General features: G+C 53.2%; 11 protein-coding genes across 11 annotated transcripts; 6 read left to right on the top strand and 5 right to left on the bottom strand.

The window, feature by feature from the left end:
* Positions 1-135: 135 nt before the first annotated feature.
* Positions 136-702, bottom strand: J4E86_001668 (uncharacterized protein; the record flags this gene model as incomplete). Its single annotated transcript, XM_051442234.1, has 3 exons — positions 136-267; positions 348-547; positions 651-702. 3 exons carry the CDS (start codon positions 700-702, stop codon positions 136-138), a joined length of 384 nt encoding a protein of 127 aa, XP_051305822.1.
* A 415-nt stretch (positions 703-1,117) lies between these two features.
* On the top strand, positions 1,118-2,266 carry J4E86_001667 (uncharacterized protein; the record flags this gene model as incomplete). The annotated part of the gene is made up of 2 exons (XM_051442233.1): positions 1,118-1,616; positions 1,710-2,266. The coding sequence occupies 2 exons, from the start codon at positions 1,118-1,120 to the stop codon at positions 2,264-2,266; spliced, it is 1,056 nt and encodes a 351-aa protein (XP_051305821.1).
* A 363-nt stretch (positions 2,267-2,629) lies between these two features.
* J4E86_001666 (uncharacterized protein) lies at positions 2,630-3,448 on the bottom strand (the record flags this gene model as incomplete). The annotated part of the gene is made up of 1 exon (XM_051442232.1): positions 2,630-3,448. The coding sequence occupies one exon, from the start codon at positions 3,446-3,448 to the stop codon at positions 2,630-2,632; it is 819 nt and encodes a 272-aa protein (XP_051305820.1).
* Positions 3,449-3,861: 413 nt separating this feature from the next.
* Positions 3,862-5,058, top strand: J4E86_001665 (uncharacterized protein; the record flags this gene model as incomplete). Its single annotated transcript, XM_051442231.1, has 1 exon — positions 3,862-5,058. One exon carries the CDS (start codon positions 3,862-3,864, stop codon positions 5,056-5,058), a length of 1,197 nt encoding a protein of 398 aa, XP_051305819.1.
* A 217-nt stretch (positions 5,059-5,275) lies between these two features.
* J4E86_001664 (uncharacterized protein) lies at positions 5,276-6,182 on the bottom strand (the record flags this gene model as incomplete). Its single annotated transcript, XM_051442230.1, has 3 exons — positions 5,276-5,284; positions 5,350-5,896; positions 5,944-6,182. 3 exons carry the CDS (start codon positions 6,180-6,182, stop codon positions 5,276-5,278), a joined length of 795 nt encoding a protein of 264 aa, XP_051305818.1.
* A 383-nt stretch (positions 6,183-6,565) lies between these two features.
* J4E86_001663 (uncharacterized protein) lies at positions 6,566-7,431 on the bottom strand (the record flags this gene model as incomplete). The annotated part of the gene is made up of 2 exons (XM_051442229.1): positions 6,566-7,084; positions 7,135-7,431. The coding sequence occupies 2 exons, from the start codon at positions 7,429-7,431 to the stop codon at positions 6,566-6,568; spliced, it is 816 nt and encodes a 271-aa protein (XP_051305817.1).
* A 420-nt stretch (positions 7,432-7,851) lies between these two features.
* Positions 7,852-9,868, top strand: J4E86_001662 (uncharacterized protein; the record flags this gene model as incomplete). Its single annotated transcript, XM_051442228.1, has 3 exons — positions 7,852-7,996; positions 8,044-8,885; positions 8,933-9,868. The coding sequence occupies 3 exons, from the start codon at positions 7,852-7,854 to the stop codon at positions 9,866-9,868; spliced, it is 1,923 nt and encodes a 640-aa protein (XP_051305816.1).
* A 977-nt stretch (positions 9,869-10,845) lies between these two features.
* J4E86_001661 (uncharacterized protein) lies at positions 10,846-12,470 on the top strand (the record flags this gene model as incomplete). The annotated part of the gene is made up of 3 exons (XM_051442227.1): positions 10,846-11,301; positions 11,389-12,235; positions 12,298-12,470. The coding sequence occupies 3 exons, from the start codon at positions 10,846-10,848 to the stop codon at positions 12,468-12,470; spliced, it is 1,476 nt and encodes a 491-aa protein (XP_051305815.1).
* Positions 12,471-13,700: 1,230 nt separating this feature from the next.
* J4E86_001660 (uncharacterized protein) lies at positions 13,701-14,571 on the bottom strand (the record flags this gene model as incomplete). The annotated part of the gene is made up of 5 exons (XM_051442226.1): positions 13,701-13,853; positions 13,900-14,034; positions 14,084-14,281; positions 14,407-14,434; positions 14,504-14,571. The coding sequence occupies 5 exons, from the start codon at positions 14,569-14,571 to the stop codon at positions 13,701-13,703; spliced, it is 582 nt and encodes a 193-aa protein (XP_051305814.1).
* Positions 14,572-15,639: 1,068 nt separating this feature from the next.
* On the top strand, positions 15,640-17,001 carry J4E86_001659 (uncharacterized protein; the record flags this gene model as incomplete). The annotated part of the gene is made up of 1 exon (XM_051442225.1): positions 15,640-17,001. One exon carries the CDS (start codon positions 15,640-15,642, stop codon positions 16,999-17,001), a length of 1,362 nt encoding a protein of 453 aa, XP_051305813.1.
* A 3,705-nt stretch (positions 17,002-20,706) lies between these two features.
* On the top strand, positions 20,707-23,684 carry J4E86_001658 (uncharacterized protein; the record flags this gene model as incomplete). Its single annotated transcript, XM_051442224.1, has 4 exons — positions 20,707-20,781; positions 20,846-21,186; positions 21,238-22,964; positions 23,017-23,684. The coding sequence occupies 4 exons, from the start codon at positions 20,707-20,709 to the stop codon at positions 23,682-23,684; spliced, it is 2,811 nt and encodes a 936-aa protein (XP_051305812.1).
* Between the last annotated feature and the right edge of the window lie 637 nt (positions 23,685-24,321).

Raw genomic sequence — 24,321 nt, 5'->3', positions numbered from 1 at the left:
CGATTGTTCAGCATAGCGACGGCGTCTTTGAGATGGGTTGCACCTGATAGATCTCATTGCAAGATCGTATGAATAGTTTTAGAGATTACAATCTTAGGGATACATAATGTTACAAATGACGGCGTTTGTCAAGCTCTATGCTTTCTTCTCTTCCTTTTCTCGCTTGCCGAATGTGTAGGCTAGACCGCACCCTGCTACGTTGATCGCGCAGAGGGCGAGTGAGCCTCCTCTTACTATGCCGCGAGCGCTGAGCTTGTTCTTGATGCCCTGTTTTTGGTTAGATTTTGCCACTCTCAATGTAGTCGGTTGAAAGAAGTCTTCGACGTGAAGGAACAGTTCAAACATACCTGACTTCTCCGCATAGCAAGCAATGCATACAAGCCACTCCATGCAGCCGTGATACCGGCAGCATCGGTCTTGTAGTTGCTCAAGTTCAGGTAGGAGGAGAAGAGCAAGACGGGGGTAAACGTCATGGGGAAGAACTGGAATGGACGAGCATGTTGGGCTGTGATGAGGGTGGCGAGGAGTGTTGGCGGTACGGAATTCTCTGTACAAGAAGGATTGAGTTAGCGACTTTGCCTCGATAGTTATACAAGACAATGTGAGGCACGTGCGACGTGGTGAATCAGGAAGTGATGGGATAGACGTACCTCCCCAATTCCTCAGCGATTGCAGCATGGAGGCTTTAGGTTGTTCAGGCATCGTGGAGTTTGGGTGTGCTGTTCAAGTGCGTAAAAGAATTGACGGATGGGTGAATATGTCCGGTGCTCAGGAACAAATGCGCGCAGAAGGGTACATGGGTTGAGATTGGGTGAAGACCATGACGTTGGTCCGGCAAGTGGACCGCCCGCCCGTGCCAACCCAGCACATGGAAACTGGCCTCCGGGACTCGCGAACTTCGACAGACAACAGATAACGCTTTAACGACTAACACAACCACAACCCCGTCACGGGACGATATTTGATTCACGCACACCCATCGCCATCACCGCTACATCATCACCAGCCGGCCACACTTGCGCATCGGCCTCCCACCCCCACCGCTGCCTGCCCCGGCAGCACAATCTCCCACCACAACACACCGATACCCCACAAACCGCCTCTCACACACCACACAATGTCAGGCAAAACCTCGGGCTCCGACGCCAAATCGCGAGACCACCACGACGGCAGCGCCGGCCGAGCCTTCACGGTCGAGCAAAAAGCCGCCGTAATACGCATCAAATCATGCGCGCCAACCGCCTACTACAAGATCCTCGGCCTGGAAGAAGTAAAAGCCAGCTGTTCAGACTCGGACATCAAAAAAGCGTACCGCAAGCTCTCTCTCCTCACGCATCCGGACAAGAACGGGTACGACGGCGCGGACGAGGCGTTCAAGCTGGTCAGCAAGGCGTTCCAGGTGCTGAGTGATCCGGATAAGAAGAAGAAGTACGATCAGTTTGGCGGGGATCCAGATGCGCGGTTTGATCCGAGGGCGCATGCGAGTGCGAATGGAGGGGGTGGTGCGAGTCCGTTTGGGAATGGGTTTGCGAGAAGAGGGGGTGGGTTTGAGGAGGAGATGACGCCTGAAGAGTTGTTTAGACAGTTCTTTGGGGGTGCGTTTGGGGGGCCTTTTGGTACGTTTTCCTTTGCCCAGAAACCTCGGTCTTTGAAGAAGTCGAGGTTTATACTGCACAATAAGAAGACGACAACAAACTAACACACCACAGGCGGCATGGACACAGGCCCAGGCTTCGTCTTCAACCTCGGCGGCGGCCCCGGCGTCCGCGTCCACCAATTCGGCGGCGGCCGTCCGCGCAGACGCCCCGGCACCGCCGTCCCCCCCGGCAGCGAAGGCCAACAAAACCTCTCCTCCGCCTTCGCCAACCTGCTCCCCCTACTCTTCCTCTTCGTCCTCCCCCTCCTCTCCTCCCTCTTCTCCGGCTCAACCTCCACCTCCGCAAGCCCGAATCTCGTCTTCGAAACACCGCGCTCCCCCAACACACTCAAGCGCGTGTCCACGCGGATAAAAATAGATTACTACGTCGATCCCAAGGAAGTGCATGATTACACGCCAAAGAAATGGCGCAAGTTGGATGATATCGCTGAGAACCAATATGTGCATATTACGAATACGAGGTGTCAGAATGAGAGGGTGCGCCAAAGGAGGGCGATGGAAGAGGCGCAGGGGTGGTTTAGTGTTGATCAGGAGGCTATGAATAAGGCGCGGAATATGGAGTTGAAGAATTGTAATAAGTTGAGGAAGTTGGGCGTGGATGTTTATTAGGTTAGGAGGTGGTTGGGATGAATGCGTTCTGGTTTTGACGAGGGATAGACTTTGTCGTACGTTCGGCTGCACGTATCTTGATGTCGGAGGGTGGGAGGAGAAGTTCTTAGAGGGAGTTGTTCCGGGGATATAATTAAGTCTCAGATGGACGCATGGCGCATAGAGGCGTATGGTAGCGTCGACTGCGCGTTACAGGCGCAGGATTCCCTTCTTGAGCGAGATTACTCTATTCCCGTTCGTGTTCATATATACATCTATCCATACTCATCAAGATCCTGTCTATACTCCCCCACTCCAAGTCAACTAATCATACATATATATAAATCTATCCTACAACCCCCATCTCTCCCCCGTCCTTCGTCCCTAAAACCCCCAAAACCTCGCCATCCTCATCTTAACCCCCTCCCAACTATTCAACTTGGGCCTAACATCCAAATAAAAATTGAGTGCCTTCCCCACCTTCCCCTCATCCCTCCCCGCATAAAAATCAATCACATACTCAACCTTCACCCCACACCGATCCACCACCCAATCATGCCTATCAAACGGCGGCTGATACCCCATTAGACTCTTCCACCGTGCCCGCGGCGTTAAACTCGTGCTCAACCCAGAGAAACTCGCCAATTTAGGCCCGCCGCATTTCTCGCTCCCGCGCCCGCTCTCCCAGCTCTTGATCTCGTGCCACGCGCGTTCGTTGACGGCGTTGTGGATGGGCACTATGGTGCGCATGTCTGGGGCGGACGGGTCGTAGGATTTGCGGCGCATGGCGTCGAAGAACATTTGCTCGGACGGGTAGATCCAGTTTCCGGTTTTCTTGTCCGAGCCTGTGTCGCGCTCGTTGTTTGCTGGTCGTGCATTGGGTGCGGGTTGTGCTGCGATTTGGGAGGGGAGCGCGCGTGGTATTGTGCTTACTTCGCGGTCGGTGCCGAGGCGTATTTGCGAGAGGATGCTTGTGCTGCTTGGGGGTGGGGAGGTGGTGCTTTGGTCGAGCGTGGATGAGTCGCAGGATTGCTGGACGGCGGATTGGGAGGGTGCTGGCGCGGCGGCGGCGGGTGTTGGGATGGGTGTACTATGGGGATTTGGTGGTGTGGTGCCGTTTTGTGCACGGGCTTGGGCGAGCCATGCTTCGCGTGTCTTGTGGTCGACAGGGCAGGCGGCTGCTGGGTCGTCTTGCGAGGACATTGTGGTGGAGATGTGTGAGGTTGGATTTGTCGGGTTCCGAGAAACTCGGGATGGTGACGGAAGCCATCGAGAAATGTTGGGCACGGGCTTTTGCGGGAATCAGGTGCGTCTGATTGGCTGGCTTTCAACTACCGCATTCCACCGCTTTGGACAGCGTCAAGGTGTATGCGTTCTCACAGCCGGAGTATAATTTGTAGTAGACGGCCAATTTCCAAGATTGAACCTGTCTAACCTGCCCTCGCGCAAGTAACTTCGCTGTCTCGAGTCACTGTCCTATATCCGCGCTTTCTAGACCGCATCCAACTAGACCCTGCATATAAACATTAAACCCCACCAAGCCCCCTTGACTTTCACCGCTACCCTCAGTGTTTTGCTTCTTTCCCTCCCCTCCTTCTCCTATAGCAAACGTCAAAATGTCCGACATCCACCGCGCCAGCACCACCGCCCCGGTCAACATCGCCGTGATCAAATACTGGGGAAAGCGCGACCCCAAGCTCAACCTCCCCACCAACTCCTCCCTCAGCGTCACCCTCGCGCAGTCCGACCTCCGCACCCACACCACCGCCTCGTGCTCGTCCAACTACCCAAAAGAAGACACACTCCTCCTCAACGGCCAATCGCAGGATGTTTCTGGTGCTAGGACACAAGCGTGCTTCAGGGAGCTGAGGGCACTGAGGAAGCAGCTCGAGGAGAAGGACTCTAGCCTCGCTAAACTCGCCGACCTGCCTCTGCGCATCGTTTCCGAGAACAACTTCCCCACCGCTGCTGGGCTGGCTAGTTCGGCTGCTGGTTTCGCTGCTCTTGTCCGCGCAATTGCAAACCTCTACGAGCTCCCCTCTTCGCCAACCGACCTCTCCCGTATCGCAAGGCAGGGCTCTGGCTCCGCGTGCCGCTCGCTTTTCGGCGGATATGTAGGCTGGGAACAAGGCTCCGCTTCGGATGGCAGTGATAGTGTTGCGTTCCAAGTTGCGCCTGCGAGCCACTGGCCCAACATGCGCGCTGTGATCTTGGTTGTTAGCGCGGCCAAGAAGGGTGTGTCGAGTACCTCTGGTATGCAGATCACTGTTGCTACATCTAGTCTCTTCCAGTCGAGAGCTACCGAGACTGTTCCAAAGCGCATGAAGGAGATGCAGAAGGCGATCCAGGACAAGGACTTTGAGGCTTTCGGCAAGCTTACCATGATGGACAGCAACTCTTTCCACGCTACTTGCCTCGATACATTCCCTCCGATCTTCTACCTCAACGATGTTTCCCGGGCGGCTATCAAGGTCGTTGAGAGCATTAACGCTGCGGCTGGCAAGATCATCGCTGCGTACACCTTCGACGCTGGCCCAAATGCTGTTGTGTACTACCTTGAGGAGAACGAGAAGGAGGTTGCTGGTCTGTTCAAGCAGATCCTGAACGAGAAGGATGGCTGGCAAGGCGAGAGGGGCCAGGCTGTTCAGGCCAACGCCGACGCGCTCGAGAAGGTCAAATTTGACGCCGGTCCCGCTATCACATTCTTGGAGGAGGGTGTTAGCAGAGTCATCTTGACAGGTGTGGGCGAAGGTCCAGTCAAGACTGAAGAGAGTTTGATTGATGAGAAGGGCGAGCCTGTCAACAGCGCATAGAGCGTATGGCTAGCTTGATTGCAGAATTTTGTGTAGATACCCGTACAGAATGTCAGATACTCTCCAGCCAGAAGCGACGCAGAAGAAGGTTTGGCCGCCCGTAATTCAGCATGCCCCTTTGTGGTCTTCGCTCCTGAGTGGCCGCTCCAATGCAACTTTTCCGATGCGCAACTTTGACTTGCCAGAACAAGAGCTCTTCTCCACATCCGTCGTATGCTCATGGTAACTGCAAAGGTCCAATTGATAGACGCCCGGTTTCACGGTATGGCCTTTGGCCCGCTCGCTACCTACCCTCTCGAAGAAACGTAGTAAGAAATCATGCGGTAGCTGAAGCATCGGAACCTTGTACCCACTCCATTCCACGTAATGTCGGTCCACGAATAGGTCTAGGAGTGGGTCCGATGGTGGAAGATTCTCAAAGGCGTATATGATCGATTTGTAGCCCAGCTCCACCGGAGGACCAGCGTCAGAGTCCTGGACTATCTGTCGGTTCATAGCTGTCCGTAAAACAGGCACTGCAAACCGATCGGCGAACACATACAGCTTGATCTTGCAGATGTCTAAGGGCGTGACCGATCGGTTCATGATACGAGAGTAGTCGGCCCAAATAACGGGAACCTGTTGGGTGTACATCCACTCCAGGAATAGGTTGAAGACACCTGGCTCAATATCGTCCAGACTCACGACTCCGTCCTTGGCTTCCTTCCAGGTACCACTGAGTGCCTTGCGGAAGTAGTCGGAGTGGTGTGTTAAGAATGCTTTCTGAACATAGTATTCCTTGCGTTCTGGGCCAACTTCGACGACGACATGGACTGGTATGCCTCGTTGTGCCGCGACACTGAGAATATGTGAGTTAAGCCCTGCATGTCAATAGGGAAGATGTACCTGTGCAGTGGCGGGGCAACCTTGTTCTTGGAATAGGTTCTGACACTCATGGAATCGACCTGTAAAGGGTTGTGACGAGACATGAGTGGTGGCGGCGGTGTAGGTGTGCGTTCTAACAGCGGTAGTAAGTCTTGGGAATCCAGGTCGCCGATGTCATCAAGGTCGCTACTGTCGGTAAAGTCCAGCGGATCCGAAGATGCAGCTGCAGCCCGAATGCCGTTGGAAGCGTTCGGGAACATGCAAGCGGCGTCGAAGCAGAGACGTAAAGTGACAGTCAGTGATGTGGCATGACGCGAGGTGAGAGAAAGTTCCTATAGCGCGCCTTCTCAGTGAGCCGAGCACTGTCCTGAGAGGCACGTGGGGGAAGGAGCGAGCAACCAACACAGGAAGGACACACGATAGTGAGAGGAAATGTTGAACATTGATTAGATATGACTTGGCTAACACAAGAGCCACTGCAAAGCATACGATGGAGAGCCAAAAGACATAGTTGGCAAAAACACATTTCGAAAACGACAGAAATTTGCAATGAAATGCACCGTGGTATAAGATCCCCCCAAATGTACAATGCAACGCCGAAAACAAGCAAAACCAAGCATTACAGAGACGATGTACGTATCATCTAGTCCAAAACGACCGCAAGAATGATGATGACCAAGACAATGGCGAGAATGAGCAGCAGGATACACGCCTTACTCCTCGCGCTCTTCTGGTAATTGCTCGCCTGCTTAAGGTTCACATGTGCACCTCGCGACGCGTCATGCGTGACCTCAACGTTCTCCTCGATGATGTCGAGTTGCGCACCCTGCTCGTGCACCATATGCGCAACATCGCGGAACAACTCGTTGAGTTCCCCAACCGACTGCTCGATGTTGCGGATCTCAGACTCGCGCTCGATGATCATCGACTCTTGGAAGTCGACCTCATCCTGGTTTGCCAAGCGCAGCTGCTCCTGCTCTTGTTGTTGCCCAAAGTCTCCTCCCCGCTCTTCGCTTGGCGATGATACGTCTTGCAGGGCTGTGCGTGCCGCCTGTGCCGACTGCTTCTCTTTCTCTAGGGCTTGCTTCTGGAGGTGTTGGAACTCGGTGAGTGTTGCTTTGAATTCGCGCTGGAGCTTCGATTGCGTGAACTTCTGCGAGGGCTGTGGTCTGTTAGCTACCGGCTTCCATCTCAAGAACGAGGTATCCATACCCCAACATCGGGCCAGGTGGTGATCTTCTTCAGTCCCTCTCCAAGCTCTTTGAACTTCTCCGATGTCTCTTCGACGGTCGTCTTCACGCGCTCGCGCACACGAGCGGTCTCGTGCTTGGTCCCTAGCTTGCCCGTCTCTTGCGACAGGCGGGCGACGTTGCGGGTCAGGGCGAAGAGGTCGTCGGAAAGCTTGTCGGCGAAGTCGCGGAACTCTGGGTCATCGGCGTATGACGGATCGTCGTCCCTTCGCCATGTCGTGGGTTGCGATTCGAGGGCGCTGGAGCGTTGGAAAGACATGGTGCCGGATAAGGGAAGCGGCACTCGATGATCTTCTAGAAGAGTGTCTGGACGATGTTTGGAGCTATGCGATCGTGTGTGGGGTTGTTGCAACCTAGTACGCAAGTCCAATCGTGGCTACCTGGAGGTTGGTGCTCGGTGGTTCCTGCGGCGATGACGAAGGACCGCGGCTAGGGCACATGGCTCAAGGCACAAGCGGATCCCTTAGGTAAGCGTGCAGCTGTCGGCGACGAAGTGGTAGCTGCGCCGATCAACAATGTTTGTTTGACAAAGTCGGGCAGCTTTCACTGCTGCAGTACATCAGACTGCCGCATCAGCGCGTTCGAATTACTCTTGGCGCGACGCCATCCTTCTGTTTCTTTGCTATGATATAGCCAGTTCCTCACTCATACGCTCTCTCTGCCCCGAACTGTCGCAAACATGGCGCTCGCACCGCTGGGAACGCAAGTGCGCCCGTACAGAGACTACCTGACGCCTGCTCTGCACCGAAGATTCAACAAGGCCAGTCGATACACGCTGCTGCTATGCTATGCGATCGCATGCTGGATGGGAGAATGGGACAACAGTGAGAAATCCTGAATGAAACCCATACACACCTATTAACAAGCACAGTGCTATGGCTGTGGTTTCCTCTAGGCCTCACTGGCATTCGGACCCTCCTCATATTTCTCTCCGCCCTTTCCATCTACGTCCTTCGCGTCGCACAGTGGCATGTTGGCCGCCGCCAAACAGAGACCCGATTCGAGACGTTCAAGAAATACTTCTTCCGTCCGGCGACGCTGATCACGCTTGTCGCGTACGCTTTCTCCGCGATGCTGTTTGTCGAAACTTATATCTGGTCGCGGGGCACTCAAGCCAGGCTCAACTTCATCGAGGCCGGCCGCATGCACGAGCGATTCCGGCTGAACGAGAGGCCGCTCTACCTGCGCTATCTCTTCTACCTACTATCAGCAGCACAATCGGGGGTACACTTGTGGAGGGACTACGACAAGATTGAGTTGCAGGCGATGAAGCCTAAGAAGGAGCGGGGTGACGCGACCACTTCCACACCGGCACGACGGGGTCCCAAGCCCAGACATGTTCTTACGAGATCGCTCAAGGGCATTGCAACACATTCGACCTTCTTGGCTTCGGTCGTTGCAGCTGCCGGTTTCTGCCTTTACTACCTCGGAACCCGAAACCTGATCTGGAGCTACTACTACAGCTTCAGTCGATACCTCTGGAGCTTGTCCAAGACTTCCACACCTACAGGACTTGCTCCATTCCTTCCTCTGTGCTTCATGTTCGTCACAGAAGGAACGCTTCTCGTTGTGCTCTGGGAGTTTGTCAACAAGACCTTCGATGTGTACCTCGCACAGGAGCCCTTGAAGAACGATGTGCCCATCACCAACGACTCTACCGACCCCAATGGATCCCTTTTGAACGGACTCAAGTCGAAGAAGGATACTGTCAAGGTAAGAGGAAGTGATACTATTACTACGTTCACTGCTAACTAATTCAGGCCATTGCTTTCTGGGAGCTAGCCCTCATCACCGACGCCTTTCCCGAGCGCCGCAAGACTATCTACAGCGAGATGGATCGTAAGAAGGCTCCGACACATCAACAACTTACGGATATCTGTCTGGGACAGCTCAAGTGGCTTATCGAACGTGTCAGTGCTGGTCTCGATCCAGCCTACCAGCCCAGCGACGCATCAGGTCAAGACAAGCCAACCGGGCCTATCAATCTGGTTCCTCGTATCGCACAACCGCTAAAGGACGACAAGCCGATTGCTGCTGCGCCACCACAACCAAGTACCAGGTGGGAACATGTCGAAGCAGCAACCGCCAGTATTGCAAAGTCACACAGCGCTCCAGGAAACGCACAGCAAGCATACAGTCGGGAAGCCATCAACAAAGGAATGAAGAAGGCCCAAGAAGGTGCCCGGGAAGCCGAGTCGTTCTTCACGACTTATTACAACAAGCTTGTTTCTTCCCCGGTCGGCTTATTGTTCCAGCATTCCTTCCAACGCACATCGAATATTGTCGTCCTCGGCGCACCTTACTCTCAACTTTCCCAAGTCTGCAATGCCGCGACTGCACTAGCAAACCTTGCAGTGTTTTCTCTTGCGGAAGACAGCTTAGGACGCTTTCACCAAGGAATACCAAGCATAGTGCGCATATTCACTATTGCGCTGAAGAAGATCGATGAGTACATGGACACAGCTCCTATACACTGGAGCGACAAGGAGACGAACGGCAAGCCAGAAGCGGAGAGGAGGAAGGTGCCTGAAGTAGATGAAGCCAGAGAATGTCTCAGACAAGGTCTTGAGAAGGTTCTTGGCAGCTTCAACGAATACCTGAGCGGTATGGGTCTCAGCAGGCTGGAGATTATGGAGGCAAAGAAGGTGGTGGGTGTCAAGAAAGCGCCAGAGATGATTCAGGCGGGGGCGAAATAGTAGATGTCAAAACTTTCGCAACCAGATCTCGTAGAACCATTTGAATGAACCAGTCATAGACACCTTCTCAAGTTCTGTCAATCGCAGTGCTAACAAGACTTTGCCCTCGTCCTAGACCATTGCATAATCAAAACACTCCACTCCCAAACCGATCGTCCCCCATCGGCCTCTCCGTCGCCCATCGCATTACGCCAAGCCCACCTTCCCTTCCTAAGATCGTCTACATCAGCTCTGCCAACCAGCAAATCAAAGCCTTGAACCCATCCTCGCCCCCAGCGAGGAAGATGCCAGATGCCAGACAACCGATGCAGATTGCTGCATCATGCAGCTGTCATTGGTCCTGTCAGACATGACCTCGCTGTTTCAAACGAACGTCGGTTCCAGGGGTAAACACGATGGACGTTAGCGCGCCCCACATTTCTCAACTAGCCGGGTTGCGCGTCCGATGGATCCATATCGTGATAGGGACGGAGAGAGAGCCAAGGACGTCATGTTGGGTGAGGCTTGCGCGGTGCATGGCGCGATGGCGTTGGTGCTTTCTTTCGTCTGAACTGCTTTACGTTTCTCATCGTCTTCTTCTTGTTATTTACGATAACTTGGGTTTTCTGTGGCGTTTGGAAAGCTTGAGGGACTGTTTACCTACTTGTGCCTTTTGGATGATCATACCCGCATTGTCCTTCTTTTCAGCCGCACGTCCTACCTAGGTGCCATTCGTTCAGGCGGGTATTGCGTAGTCGTTATCTTTTCTTCTTCTTGTGTATACGTTTACTGCGCCTTGTTATTTACGTTCGTTTCTGGCGATCGGGTTAGATTGGATGCGTTCACGGCTGAAGGCGAACGAGACGCGTTAACAACATCGCATTTGGAACACTGGAAAGCGACTTTGATACCACGATTCCTCGAGAAGACGTCACACAGCAATTGGAAAGGCGAAAGGACTGAAGAGCTCAGACTCTAGATACCGACGTCACAACACCATGCACACCTACCTGCCGACCTGGCTCGCGCTCTCAACGGCAGCAATCCTACCTACAGCGACAGCATTCTACCCTTACCACTATACCTCCGGCAAGACAGCCTCCACATCAACGCACTCGCACCGAACCTCCTCGCCACCGTCCTCACAAGCAGGAACCACGCGCTCCATAACGCTTCCCCTCCGTCGCATACGCACACCCTCATTACGCTCCCGCCAAAACGCCTACAACATCGTCAATTCGAACAACCCCAGCCAGGAAAACAGCGTAGCCATAGACCAAGATGGCAGTGATCTCAGCTACATGGTCGCCGTAACGTTCGGCGACAGCACAGATGAATACCATTTGCTGCTCGATTCAGCGGCGAGCAATACTTGGGTTATGAGTGAGGAATGCGAGAGCGAAGCGTGTAAGACGCATGCGACTTTCGGGACGGCGGATTCGAGTACGCTGAAAGTACGTTATGCTTCTCACCTCCATCTCTCTTGTATCCCTCTTCGGATCGGACATCAGTACGAGTTCAAATGCTAACGCAACACCCAGACCGACGCAACAACCCCCTTCAGCGTAACCTACGGCACAGGTTCCTCCTCCGGGCATCTCGCAACCGACGTCCTCCACCTGGGACCCTCGCTCTCCCCCACCCTCACATTCGGTCTCGCGACGAACGTATCCGACGAGTTCCGCGCATACCCCATGGACGGCATACTCGGCATCGGCCGCGGCGTCCAAGGCACAGGCGACGATGAAATCGCCGCACCGCAGATCATGGACCTGCTCTCGAGCCAGGACCTCATCGGCGCAAAACTCTACGGTATACATCTGAGTCGAGGCGAGGATGGCAAGATGGATGGCGAGCTGAATCTGGGAGAAGTGAACAAAGATCGTTTCACCGGTGACATCAACTACATCGAATGCGTAGACAACGAATCAGGATTCTGGGAGATACCGTTACAAGACGCTGGCGTAGATGGAAAGTCTGCTAATCTTATCACTGGGGTCGACCGAACCGCGATTATGGACACGGGCACCTCTTTCATCCTCATACCCGAACCAGATGCTCTGGCTCTACATTCCCAAATCCAGGGCTTCGAACAGGATGGGGAGACGTTCTTCGTGCCCTGCGATACGAGCGCTGCCATACAATTCAGTTTCAACGACCGCGTCTACAACATCTCCACGGCGGATTGGGTGGGAGGTAAAGACGACGGTTCGGAGTTGTGCAGGAGTAATATCGTAGGCAGAAAGACGTTTGGCGACAACCAGTGGTTGGTAGGGGATGTGTTTCTCAAGAACGTATACAGTGTTTTCGATTTCGAGGGCAGTAGAGTGGGATTGGGTGTGTTGGGACAGGAGCAGGATGTTGTTGCTGAGAGTGAGAGTTCTACTGGTATGTTTGGACCCTTTTCGCCTTTGACGGCGAAGTAACATTGACTGACTTGGAGTTTATAGGTACCGCATCCCCTTCGGCATCGAGGACAGCGACTGGGACTGCGGGGGCGAGCTCGAATACAGCGGGTGCCGGACAGCCTCAAGATCAGGAGGGCACTGCTACGAGCTCATCGACTTCGACGTCCTTCTTCGCGCTCGTTGGAGCATTCACCGCGCTTTCAATATTCATGTAGCATATAAGGTTTGGGTACGGATAAGCATTACTAGCACAGGCGTTTAGGGATAGTGCATCATCGGAGTTGCACATACAACCCGCAATCTGGTCTTGGGGAGTGACGCTACGCGGACACATTGTATATCTATATATATATACATGAATACATAAATACATAAATACATGTATCCACACATCATAACGATTTCACATCTGCCCAACACCCAAGATCCTAAGGCAACAAACAGTACATACATACTTTGCCCAACATCACAAACCACCTCACATCTACCACGCACCGTCAAGCAAACAGTGCAGACATTGACAATAGCTTGGTGGCCTGATCCCCCATCGCATCTCCACTTTCCGCTCTACATATCCACCTATCCACTGCACATTACTGCGTACCCACCCTCCCACACACCTTACCCACCGGCCCAGCCCCAGCACCAGCACCAGCACATCTCAAGCAAGGCCCCAGCCCTCAGACTCCTCCTCGCCTCTCGCCTCGCATCTCGCCTGCATTAAAGGCGGGGCGGTACATCGGAACCTCACATCCGGATCAAGAGGATTGGATACTCTAGGAACAGGCTTGGTACATGCGTTGCATAAGTATGGGCTTGGTATGTGGAGAGAGATGTGACGGAGCGAGTCAGGAGAGGGAGATAATGCGAGAGATATGCGGTGTTTGGTGCGAGATAAGGGTGGATGCACGATGTGATGATATGATGGGGAGGCGTGTTTCAGATTGGCACATCACCTATATGTGGATGTGTCTTGAACTATGCTTTAATCATAGAGAAGTTGAGATCACGATGGAGAAGTCACCAAGAAGAGAGTCATGTTATATAGTTCACAGGCTTCAACGATTGATATGGGTAGACACGATAAGAGCAAAACAAAGCACCCGGTTATTAGAAAGATCCTACCATTTGCTCAATCTCGATCCACACGCTTTCTGAGAAGATAACCCCATCATGAACTACCCCAAGATGATGTACGGTCCAAACACACAAAAGATCCAGCACAGTAACGCCTCGTATAGGTGCCGTCAGAGATGAGACTGCAAGCAGACTGGAAGGAGTCGGCTTGTCTGCTACCCCTACCGGCCCATGACATGTTGCCCTCCTTCTCAAATAGACCACTAATTAGACACCCGATAGCCGCCACCGTGTTGCTCTTGTCCAGGCTCAACATCGCGCGGTTGCGGCGGCTCTCGACCTATATCGTCGCAAAGTCTTGTCCAGGCTTACAAGATCAAGCACTTCTTGGTCTTCTTCTCTTTCCGGGTCAACAGGGCAGCCCGGGTGGCGTGCTCGAATACTTCTCGGACACCCTCGTTCGTCTTGGCTGAGCACTCGAGGTACTTCTGGGCACCGATCTTCTTGCGCACATCCTCGGCCTGGGTGTGTTAGTGGGTGACTGGTGGGTGGAGTGTGGCTACTAACCTGCTCGGGTGTCACGGGCTTCTGCGAGGTCTTGTGTAGCTCCTCAATCGTCTTCTGGTCGAAGCGCAGATCCTTCTTACATCCAACGAGGATGATGGGAAGGCCCTGGCAGAAGTGCAGAACCTCGGAGATCCACTGTTGTGTGTCAGCGGCTGCTTGTACGCGTGTGAGGCATTTGCCGTACCTTCTCCTGGACGTTGTCAAGCGAATCGGGCGAATCGATGGCGAAGCAAATCAGGATAACGTGCGAGTCGGGGTAGGAGAGAGGGCGCAGACGGTCGTAATCTTCCTGGCCGGCGGTATCCCAGAGGGCGAGCTCGACGTGCTTGCCGTCGACCTCGACATCGGCGACGTAGTTCTCGAAAACGGTGGGGACGTAGACCTGCAGTCGGACACGTTAGTGGGTGCGTTGGGAGGGAGTGCAGGCAGAGATGGCTGCGAGTGCAGGCGGAACAGCTAGGCTGACGCGGCTCAGGGATGCAGGCGAGGCGGGCGGCGAGTACTGACCTCGGGGAAGGTGCCCTTGGAGAAGACGCTGCAGACGGCACCGTTAGCAGCTGTTTTACAGTAGTGTTAAGAGTGATGGGCGAGGGCGAGGACGTACATGAGCAGACAGGTCTTTCCACAGGCGCCGTCACCGACAATAACGAGCTTTCGTCGAATCTCGGCCATGGTGTCGTGGGGAATGGGTTATTGAGGCGGCGGTGGGGGCAGCAAGATCTGTGAGGGAGGTGGTGAGTATGTGGATGGAGAGCTGGACTGGCGGTGATTGAAGTTGGAGAACAGCGGCTTCAGGGTGTTATGGCTCTAGGCACCATGGCCGCAACGGGGGTCGTGCTGCAACAACTGCGGCTGAGTGCTGCTTGCGCCACGCAGCGCTTCGGCGATTGCGGCCTAGCGGGAGCGAAATGAGAGCGAGCGTGACGTACCTGGACAGCTGCTCAGTTGATTATCACGTAGAAGGTTTGTGAAGCGTCGTCGCGATGGCGTGTACTGTAGGTTGGCCGAGAGAAGAGGAGAAGGCGATTAGCTATCTGCATCAAGCGCCTTGCCCTAACCGACAAGGTAAACTACCCATGCACACGCCCCGGAGCCGTCACATGGCAGCAGCTTGTCCCCCGGTGCGGTTTGACATGTCCAGCACGGCCAATAACACGGAGGCCCTGTTCTCATGCACAAGACGGCTGTTCTTTGACTGCAATCGCCTTGCACCAGTTGTTACGGTCGTGTGTTGCTGGTTGCCCCGGCAAGGTCTTGGTCGTGACAAGGGTTTCAGATTGGACCTGACAGCTCGCCTGCTCTTTCCCCAGCTTGTTCTGCGTGCGCGTGCTCTGGCAAGCGCGACCAGTCTCCCACAGGCAGGAACCACTGTCGAACGGCAGGGTCGACCTAGTGCGTGGATCCATACGCCTTCTTCGTCTGTGTTCTAGGCCATCATCTTGTTCCTGTTCCTGCTCCTGCTGTTTCCTGTGTTCCTCAATGTGTCCAAGACGCCTCCAACTCACACACGGAGGAGACTAGACAGGCCCGCTGCAGACTACATTGGTGTAGAGCAAAATGTTTCCGAGATCCGAAGGCAATGTAGACCTCTAGATCAACAGCTTTAGGTGGGTGTTGCCGAGTCAGATCTTCTCTTGAATGGGGCGCTTCCTAACCGTGCCTTCCGGCTACCTTAACTCACCAACACGTGTACACCAACAAACCCCGCCCACAACACACCTTTGCGACTCGACGTTCACCATGGGCTTTGAGGTTGACAAGTGCATAGATCTACACAACCGCATCGTCGCCCACGCTTGCTCGCACCTTCCACCCGACCGCCAACCCCAGATTCAACGCAGCTGGTTCAGCGCGCACTCACTAGATCCTTCCTCACCCGTTCCCTTGCCCCTAGATATCGAGGAAGAATTCGACGATGACCTCACAGCCTTCCTATCAGGCATCGACATCGTCGTGCCCGAACAACATCAACATCTGGCCTTTAATCCCTTGCTCGTCGGTGTCCCTTCGCCTAACCATATGATCCCCGATATGTGGCTTGGCATCATCGAGGAACGCGAGGATTACATCCTGCTTTACACAGGACCTGCATATGATGCAGGGGGTCTTTTGTACAGCCTATCGACGCAGCAAGTGGGCTACATGGCCTCCCCGTATTCCGAACCTGAAGACCTCTATTGGGACGATCTTCAGAATGCGCTGGAAATTTACTGGGACTGCGTCGAGTCGGGGAAATTCGTCATCGATGCAGAATACCTGGGAGATGAACTTACTACGCAGGGATGGAGGATACTCGAGTGGACTGGCCTTGAGCTGGAGGGCGCGCTGGAGGCGTGGCATAGTTTGGTGGACGCGATCACTAAACGCCTACCGGGACAAGGGAAAGATGACGACCCGGGAGCACACCAGGAGGAGAAGCAAGAAGAAGTGGACGCTGTTTTGGTATCATCTGAGATCTTGGAGAAATATCCGGCTATCCCGTCTTTCGCACGCGCATTCCTTTCTCGGGCGAAGAAGCCGACCTTTACTTCCATCGCTCCGCAACTGGACATTCCGACCGAAGCCTTCGTTCACCGTGTAGGTGCCAAATTACAGGAGCTACACCCCGACGCTTCCATCACCACTCCGGACTATGAAATGAGCTATATACCCAAATTTCTCTTGTTCCCGTGGCGGACACAAGGCCTCCAACTCGTTCTCGAGTCTGATCGTGACCGGTGGAAGGATAGACGGGGACATGCCCACACCCTTGATAACCGCGCCGGTCTGTATCTGACCCCCGATGGCACGCACACACACTCAATTTCTCTACTCCTGCCTTTCCCCATCGGAGCTAATGGCCACGTGCGCAAGAACAATGGAACTATTGTGAAGCCGAGCGACCAAGGTCAAGATGCTTTGTATCGGCATGGGGCGTGTACCCCATTTCTACCCACACATGGCACACCGTTGGCCGCTGTCCTAGTCAACTGGTGTGAACTGGTTGAGAAGGGAAATTGGCACGTTGATGAAAACGGCGTCGCAGGTGAAGAAGATGTATGGAAACAAGCGGATACGGAAGACAAGGCCGAGGATTACATGACAGATTGGAGTTGCTTTTGAGACAACCCTCAATCTATCATTCAACTGTACTGCTACGTGAAAGTGGCTACATCAGGCGTCAAAAGACGCCACTCATGGTTCCTTGCCGTCCTCTCTCCAGTACCTAGACATGGGCCTGCATATCCCTACACGCTCGTTTCACGCAATACTACCAATTTCTACCTTGCCACATCCTCGAATACCTAGGTTCTTACGCACCACAGGCCCCGCTGTGGCAATTGTCTTTCGCGCAATACACTTCGGTGTCTCCACAATATCCGCTACCTGTCGTTAGCTGATACATTCCACGGAGGGTGAATGTACTTACTAGTTGCTGCAACATTTTCCGAACGGCGTCCCGGCGCAAGTTTTGTCGCCTGGGAAATTCGGACCACAAGAGCCATCCGTGCTTGGACCTCCTAAAGTTTGGTCGCAGTCGCCACTATGGCAACTTCCTTGCGCACAGTGATCTGCCGAGTCTCCGCACCAGCCGTAGATACTGCAGCATTTTCCGAACGAGCTCTCGCCGCATATCCAGTCGTAGTGGGCTGGACCACAACTACCGTCGGGGGTTTCAGATCCTGCACCTGGCATACAATCTCCTGAATAACAATTCTTGGGCCCGCATTCGGCTTCAGTGGACCCACAAATACCGGAAGTCGAACAACACTTGCCGAAGGTTGTGTCGCTACAGGTTGCGAAGTCGAACTCTGGTCCACATTTTCCGTTCTCGGATACAGGTGGGACGACTACCTTGGCGACGCAGACAGAAGACTTGGCCCACAAGTTCATGCAATCCTTGGACAGGTATTTGTTGTACTGGAAAAGTTGCTCGACGGTGATACCGAAACGAATCGCGATTGTCTGGCAAATGTCGTTCTCCACGACATCATAATAGCGACCGCAATCTGCGATGGTGCCACTCTGAGTTGGTTGCGCGGGTTGCGCGGTTGAGTAATATGTCCCCTCAGTAGGAGCGACTATTGGATCTGGCATGAGGTACGCGCCGCCCGGAGGACCTCGACAGACCTGTTGTACGTCCTGTAGATTATCGCAGGGGCCTAGGATGTACGGATTCCACACCAAGAATTGAGTCATCGTAATGTTAGTACCGAAATTGTTGTTGATCTGGTCCACGACTGAGGGGCAAGTTTGTCCACCATTGACCATATGGAGATCACATTTTGGAGGCAAACAGAGTGGAGCTGTTGTTAGGCAACCGGGGCCACTAAGCTGTCGCAAAGTACCGAATGGCACTTGGTAGTCTTCGGCCAACTTCCTACAGCTCGACTGTTCGGTCTGCACCGGAAGTAGTTCGCCAGCGCACGTTGTTTGAGCTGGTGTGCTCGTAGTAGGAGTAGGTGCGGGTGTTGCCTTGGTCAGAACTCCGCTGAAAGTAGTAGCAGGCGTATCGATCGAACACAATGTCTGAAGATCCCTGTAGTTGGACATCAGGAACCTCTTCTGTTCTTCGCCGAAAAGTACTGGTGATTTCAGGCGTTGCTGCCATAATTTGACGAAACAATCGTCGCATAGCTATCTCATTGCGTCAGCCGGGGCTTTGCCTACGCTCGTGCAGGTACGTACCAAGTCTTTATCGTAAAGACCAACTATATCAGTGTCGTTGATGCTATATTCCGGAAGGAAGCTCGACTCATAGCACTCAGGTGGGTCATATTCTGGATCACCAATCAAGCAATAGTCCTCTGGATACTGCGCGAAGTCTTTCCCTTCCCAGTCATACGTTTCCGGGATGCACCAAGAGCCCGAGCTAGAATTCGTATCAGCCTCTAGCTACCGTTGACAATGATGGATTCCGGAACTTACGATGACTGTAAGCAAGCAGTGTTGAAGCCGTTCAAGTACCGCAGAGGGAAGTATGTCGCATAAGCTTCCTTTCCTGCAACGGGAACTGTTTGTTCAGCACAAGCTTCTTCCACACGCGCGAGCCAGGATTCGAGATCGCTTGCGCATGCTGTAGTGCATAAGTCAGTCAAGTTCTGGCTTGACCAGACATAATCGTCGACATCGAGCGCGTTGACAATGTTGTATGGATCGCACCCTAAAGTGGAGTTTCTGGACAATTCTTCAGCTGGAGCTACACCCACCAGGTCTGTCCACAGGAGCTTACATTGCATCGAAACACGTTTCCGAAATCTCATACGCTGCAACAAGCGCTTGTTTGTTGATTGACGGAAGATAAAGATGGAACGCAGTGCTGAAGCTCGGCAAGGTCATAAAAAATAAAGATACGGCATGCCGGACGCGCAACATCTTGACAATGGTAGTACGCCAGGTCTCGGAGCAAGAAATTCGTTACAACCTCACTTGTTTTATCGCAACTCTCGCGCTGGACAATGCGGTCGGCTCGAGCGGCACGAACCCAGGCATTTCAATGGTGCCGATACAATGGAGTTGTTTGCCCGCCTCAAGATCACATGCCTGCCAAGCGTAGGATCCGGAAGAAGGTTTGCTAGATTTTCTGCGGTGGCACCGGAATGGGCAACTGCTAGGACGTGCATTGATTGTCCCTGCATCTCTATCCCTAAAGTGCTTTTCAGACTTCGTCGGGTCCCACTTTTACTTTAATCGGCTCGGCTCGGCACGGACACATGAACAGCCTGAGTCGACTTGGAGGCCTTCTGTCAAGTCAATGCCACTAGTGCGGGCGCTTAAGGTGGCAGACTGCCACGATAGTGCGTTGAAGGATGACATTCGAAGGATCAGACTCTGTCAATGCTCAGGCTGTTGACTTGGCGGGTAGCGTTGCGTATGGCAGTCTTCTTGGGTTCACATGTGGAATTTCCAAACCCCAAGAGCATATCTTTCGAAACGAAGCTGAGAATCTGTTGAGGCTTTTGCCCATGCATTCTAGCTGTTCGTCATGAAGAACAAAACCTTTTCAGTCTTTCGCAGACTGATACTCATCTGCATATGTTTTCTATCCATCACGGCTTTGAGCACCGGTAATCTTTCACGTGTTGCTGTCCAGCACAATGGCTCAGAGCTTTACGAGCCGCTCTTCATTCCTCCCTCGAATTCCACTCCGCGCTTCTTGAATTCGACGAAGAAGGAAACGAACCCACGGGTGGCCGCGGCTGTGGCGTTGAATGGAGGTGGTATATCCGACAACACGCGGTCAGTTACCCTTGTATGATGCGCTCCATCCTAGTGTTCTGATAGTAGACAGGGTCAACAGCTTGCGGCGAGCAACTCGCATAGATCAGCCCGAAGGTACATGTGGGCCTGGAATGCCGTGTAAGAATGGGGCATGCTGCCGTAATGACGGCCTTTGTGGCTACTGTGACGAGTTTTGCTCAGCCAAAGTCTGCCTTTCTAACTGCGAAGCCCAAGCTGAATGCGGGCGCTGCGCTCCTTCAGGCCAAAGAGAATGCCCGCTCAAAGTTTGCTGCAGCGAATTCGGCTTCTGTGGCACTACTGCAGATTTCTGCGATCTCGACAAAGGCTGCCAGACTGCGTTTGGCGGATGTGGGCCTCCTCCCAAAGCGACTTGTACACTTTACACTTCCAAGATCAGAAACATTGCTTACTACGAGTCCTGGGCGACGACTAGAGCGTGCGATAAGGTGGCTCCTGAAGACTTGGACCTGACAGGCCTCACACACGTCAACTTCGGTGAATCGAATCAGCCCTTTCTCCCACGTGAAAGCTAATAAGTTCCCAGCTTTCGCATTTTTCAACCCTACGACCTTCGAGATTGCTCCAATGGATGCCAATGCTGGCAAGTTGTATTCCAGGTTCACAAATCTGAAGCACCAGTTTACGAACCTCGAGACTTGGGTAAGCGACCCGATGTACGAAGCACACGTGAGACACACACTGACCTAGTGCACCAACATATCAGATAGCTGTTGGTGGATGGTCATTCAACGACGAAACCAACCGACCCAATACACGCACCGCCTTCAGCGATATGGCTTCGACATCCGACAATCGCAAGAAGTTCATCGACTCTTTGATCAAGTTCATGCGAACATATGGCTTTGACGGCGCGGACTTTGACTGGGAATATCCAGGTGCAGACGATCGTGGGGGCAGACCTGAGGATGGTGACAACTTCGTACAACTTGTCAAAGAGATGAAGGAGGCCTTTGGCGGTAGTTACGGCATCTCAGTCACGTTGCCCGCGAGTTACTGGTATCTCCGTCACTTCAAAGTGAAGGAGATGGAGCCATACATTGGATGGTACGTACCTGGTCACGAATCCTCTGTGGAGATACTAATATCATCATATAGGTTCAACGTCATGACATATGATATCCATGGTGTCTGGGACTCCAGTAACGAGAACGTCGGTCCCTACGCCCGCCCGCATTCGAACTTGACCGAAATCGATAACGGACTGCAACTTCTCTGGCGAGCGAGCGTAAAGCCCGAGAATGTTGTATTGGGCCTGGGCTTCTATGGAAGGAGTTTCACACTATCTGATCCAAGTTGTAACAAGCCCGGTTGTCCTTTCTCGGCCGGCGGAAAGCCTGGGAAGTGTAGTAAGGCATCCGGAGTCCTGACGAACGCTGAAATCAAGCGCGTCATCAACGCGAATGATGTCACGCCGATGTACGACAAGGCTGCTGCGGTGAAGTGGATAACGTGGAATTCGAATCAGTGGGTAAGCTACGATGACGAGACGACGCTGCAACAGAAACGGAACTATGCCGAAGAGAATTGCCTCGGCGGCACCATGATCTGGGCCATCGATCAAGATTCGGCGGACGGAGATTCGATGAACGATTTCCTGGGTACTGCCAACGCCGGTATATTTGCCGAAGATGCCGTGAGCGCGCCTTTGAAACTCAAGAAAGCGATCAAAGAAACACAACAAGGCATGGCGTGCTACACCAGCTTCTGCAATACCCAATGCCAAAAAGGGTTCGTAGCTGTGACCAGTGCCAGAGGTCAGGTCCCCGATTTCCAGTTCGATACTTCGTGCAAGGGCGAAACTTTCCGGGACGGCGGACAGTTTATCTGCTGCCCAAGCTCTGCTTTGAACAGCGACGACAAACCGGGCAAGTGTGAGTGGAGAGGGTACAAAGGCAGTGGTTTCGCCTGTCAGCGTGGATGTAATGACGACGAGATCGAAGTTGCCGCAAACAGTGCGGTAGCATCACAAGTCACAACACCATTTGGAAGTTTCGTCCAAGTTGCGCACACATGCACCGGAGGATCGCAGAGTTATTGTTGCTCAAACTACGATCTCACTATTATGGCAGGCTCGCCTGCCAACGTACTCCAGACCAACAATTATCAAGCTATCTCTGCGAAGGAACTTTCAACAAGGGAGATCAGGGCGCGGGCCGCCGAACGAGGGCTTTGGGTGCTCGACGGCGAAACTATCGACCCGACCGACTACGGAGGCTCAGCACTCTCCAACTCAGGAGCCATAGAAATCACCGAATTGTACAGCGGAGCATCAGGCCTAGACTTCGTCGCTGGATATGGCACGGGGAGAGGGCAGCGTCAGAAGGCCGGGGCCTCCAACCTACAAGGAGGCGGTGGGCGTATCCAGAAGCCCAAGCCCGCAAAGCCGAAGCGTCCGTACAAGCCCAAGTTCGATGCTGATGGGAACAGGATATTAGGGAGATACGTGAAGAAGGAATTTGACCCGAAGAAGGATTCCGACTGCTTTGTCACCTACACATGCAATTACGGGTTAGGCTGGGACGAAGTCTGCGATAATCAACGTTATGGCGTTACCGAGATACTCGGAGGTCGCACGTCTTACAACATGAAGACTCCGTCCATTTCCGAACAGGACCGCAAGCAGACAACTTGGTCCCGTGATCATCACCCCAACTATCATCAATGGGGTACGACGATAGGACAGATCGACGGTACGCAGCGAACACGGTACTATTGCGAAGCAGATGAGTTTCCTCAGAACGCCCTGCAGGAAGCGTTTGGTGTGGATGCCCCCCAGGCGATACGGGAAGTAGACGGCATCCAGAATGCTGCCCATGGTCAAGGTCCGTAGATCATTCGCCTCCTCCTTGCACCCGACTGACTCCATCATCTCAGATTTCTACCAGTGGAAGGGGGCAGTATGGACTCCATGCAGTCGCTTACGATCGGTGTTGGGTAAGGCTCAGCCACCCGTCACATGGGCCTTCGACATGGACTCGGTTGATGCCGATGATGCCCGCCTGGACAATGCCGCTGGCTTCATAGCCCATTATGGTTTCAATTCGATGGACCCACCTGATCGATGCTTTGCTCGATTTACAGCCGGTGGTCGTGGAGTTACCATCAGTGATCACGGATTCCGCGTCGATAATGGAGACACCATGTTCTATCCTCCCCTTGATTGGAACAACGGGAATAAACAGAACTGGAAAAGGAACCCACTCACACTTGGGCCCCTTGATCTACCTACGGACGTGGATAGTGCCAACTATTTGCGAAAGCGTACACTGCTCCCAGATGTGGAACTACACGAGGCCCTTATCGAAGCGCATCTATGGGACTCGCCTCCTCCACCCGAGCCGACGCATCTGGATTGCCCTCCATCCAGGATCAGGCGCGCCATGCTGCAGCTTGACGCTGCCTCGCCTGCTTCACGACCAGCGTCGAGCGTGCCAATCCAAAGTGGCGTCGTCGAGAAGGATGAGATCAAGAAAGAAAATAATCAGAGGGGTTTTAGTGAATGGCGGAACGCTACAATAATTGACTCGGATGGTGCGCAATGAGGCAGCATCTAATGATTGTTGTGATCCTGGCAAGACGCTGGAACTGCTGGATGATATGAATCAACTGTATGCGTATTGCGACTGCATGGGATGGGGAGAAAGTGAGTAGACGCAACCAGCTTTGAGGGCATCACTAGGGGTAGCTAGACTTAGTGTTTCGTTCTACAAAGAAGACTGCAATACAGGAGCATACATCATCTTAGAGACTGTCGAGCTGTTGAAATGCCAGGTGATAGGCCAGGCCCGTTAGAGTAGATAGCTAACAGGTGTAAGTAAGCCCAACTACTGTAGTCTGTATTAGTAAAGATTTTCTACGTGCACAGCTAAAAGGAGGCATCTTATACTCTCTCTAGTAGTAGCAATATACTATAATAAATTATAAGAAGGCTATAAAAGAGAAGTAGAAGTGTAGGCTGTTACTTTGCAAAAATTATAACTCTTGCAGGGCTGCTGCGCAGGGGTTAGCAACTTTGTATTGTAATGTTTAGATTTAAGAGTGTGTATCAAGTAAGTGCGGCAGATTTGAATGGAAGATGGAAATAGTGAAAATGAGCCGTTGACGTAGGTAGAGCACTGGGTGATATGCCGGGTGATATTGACCTCGGGACCAAGCATACCTATGGAAATAGTCGCTACC

This window comes from Alternaria arbusti, assembly GCF_024043155.1.
Source record: "Alternaria arbusti strain BMP 1465 chromosome Unknown scaffold_2, whole genome shotgun sequence".
NCBI lineage: Eukaryota > Fungi > Ascomycota > Dothideomycetes > Pleosporales > Pleosporaceae > Alternaria > Alternaria arbusti.
Note: the sequence above shows the minus strand (reverse complement) of the source record. Positions and strands in the feature narration are given on the sequence as shown.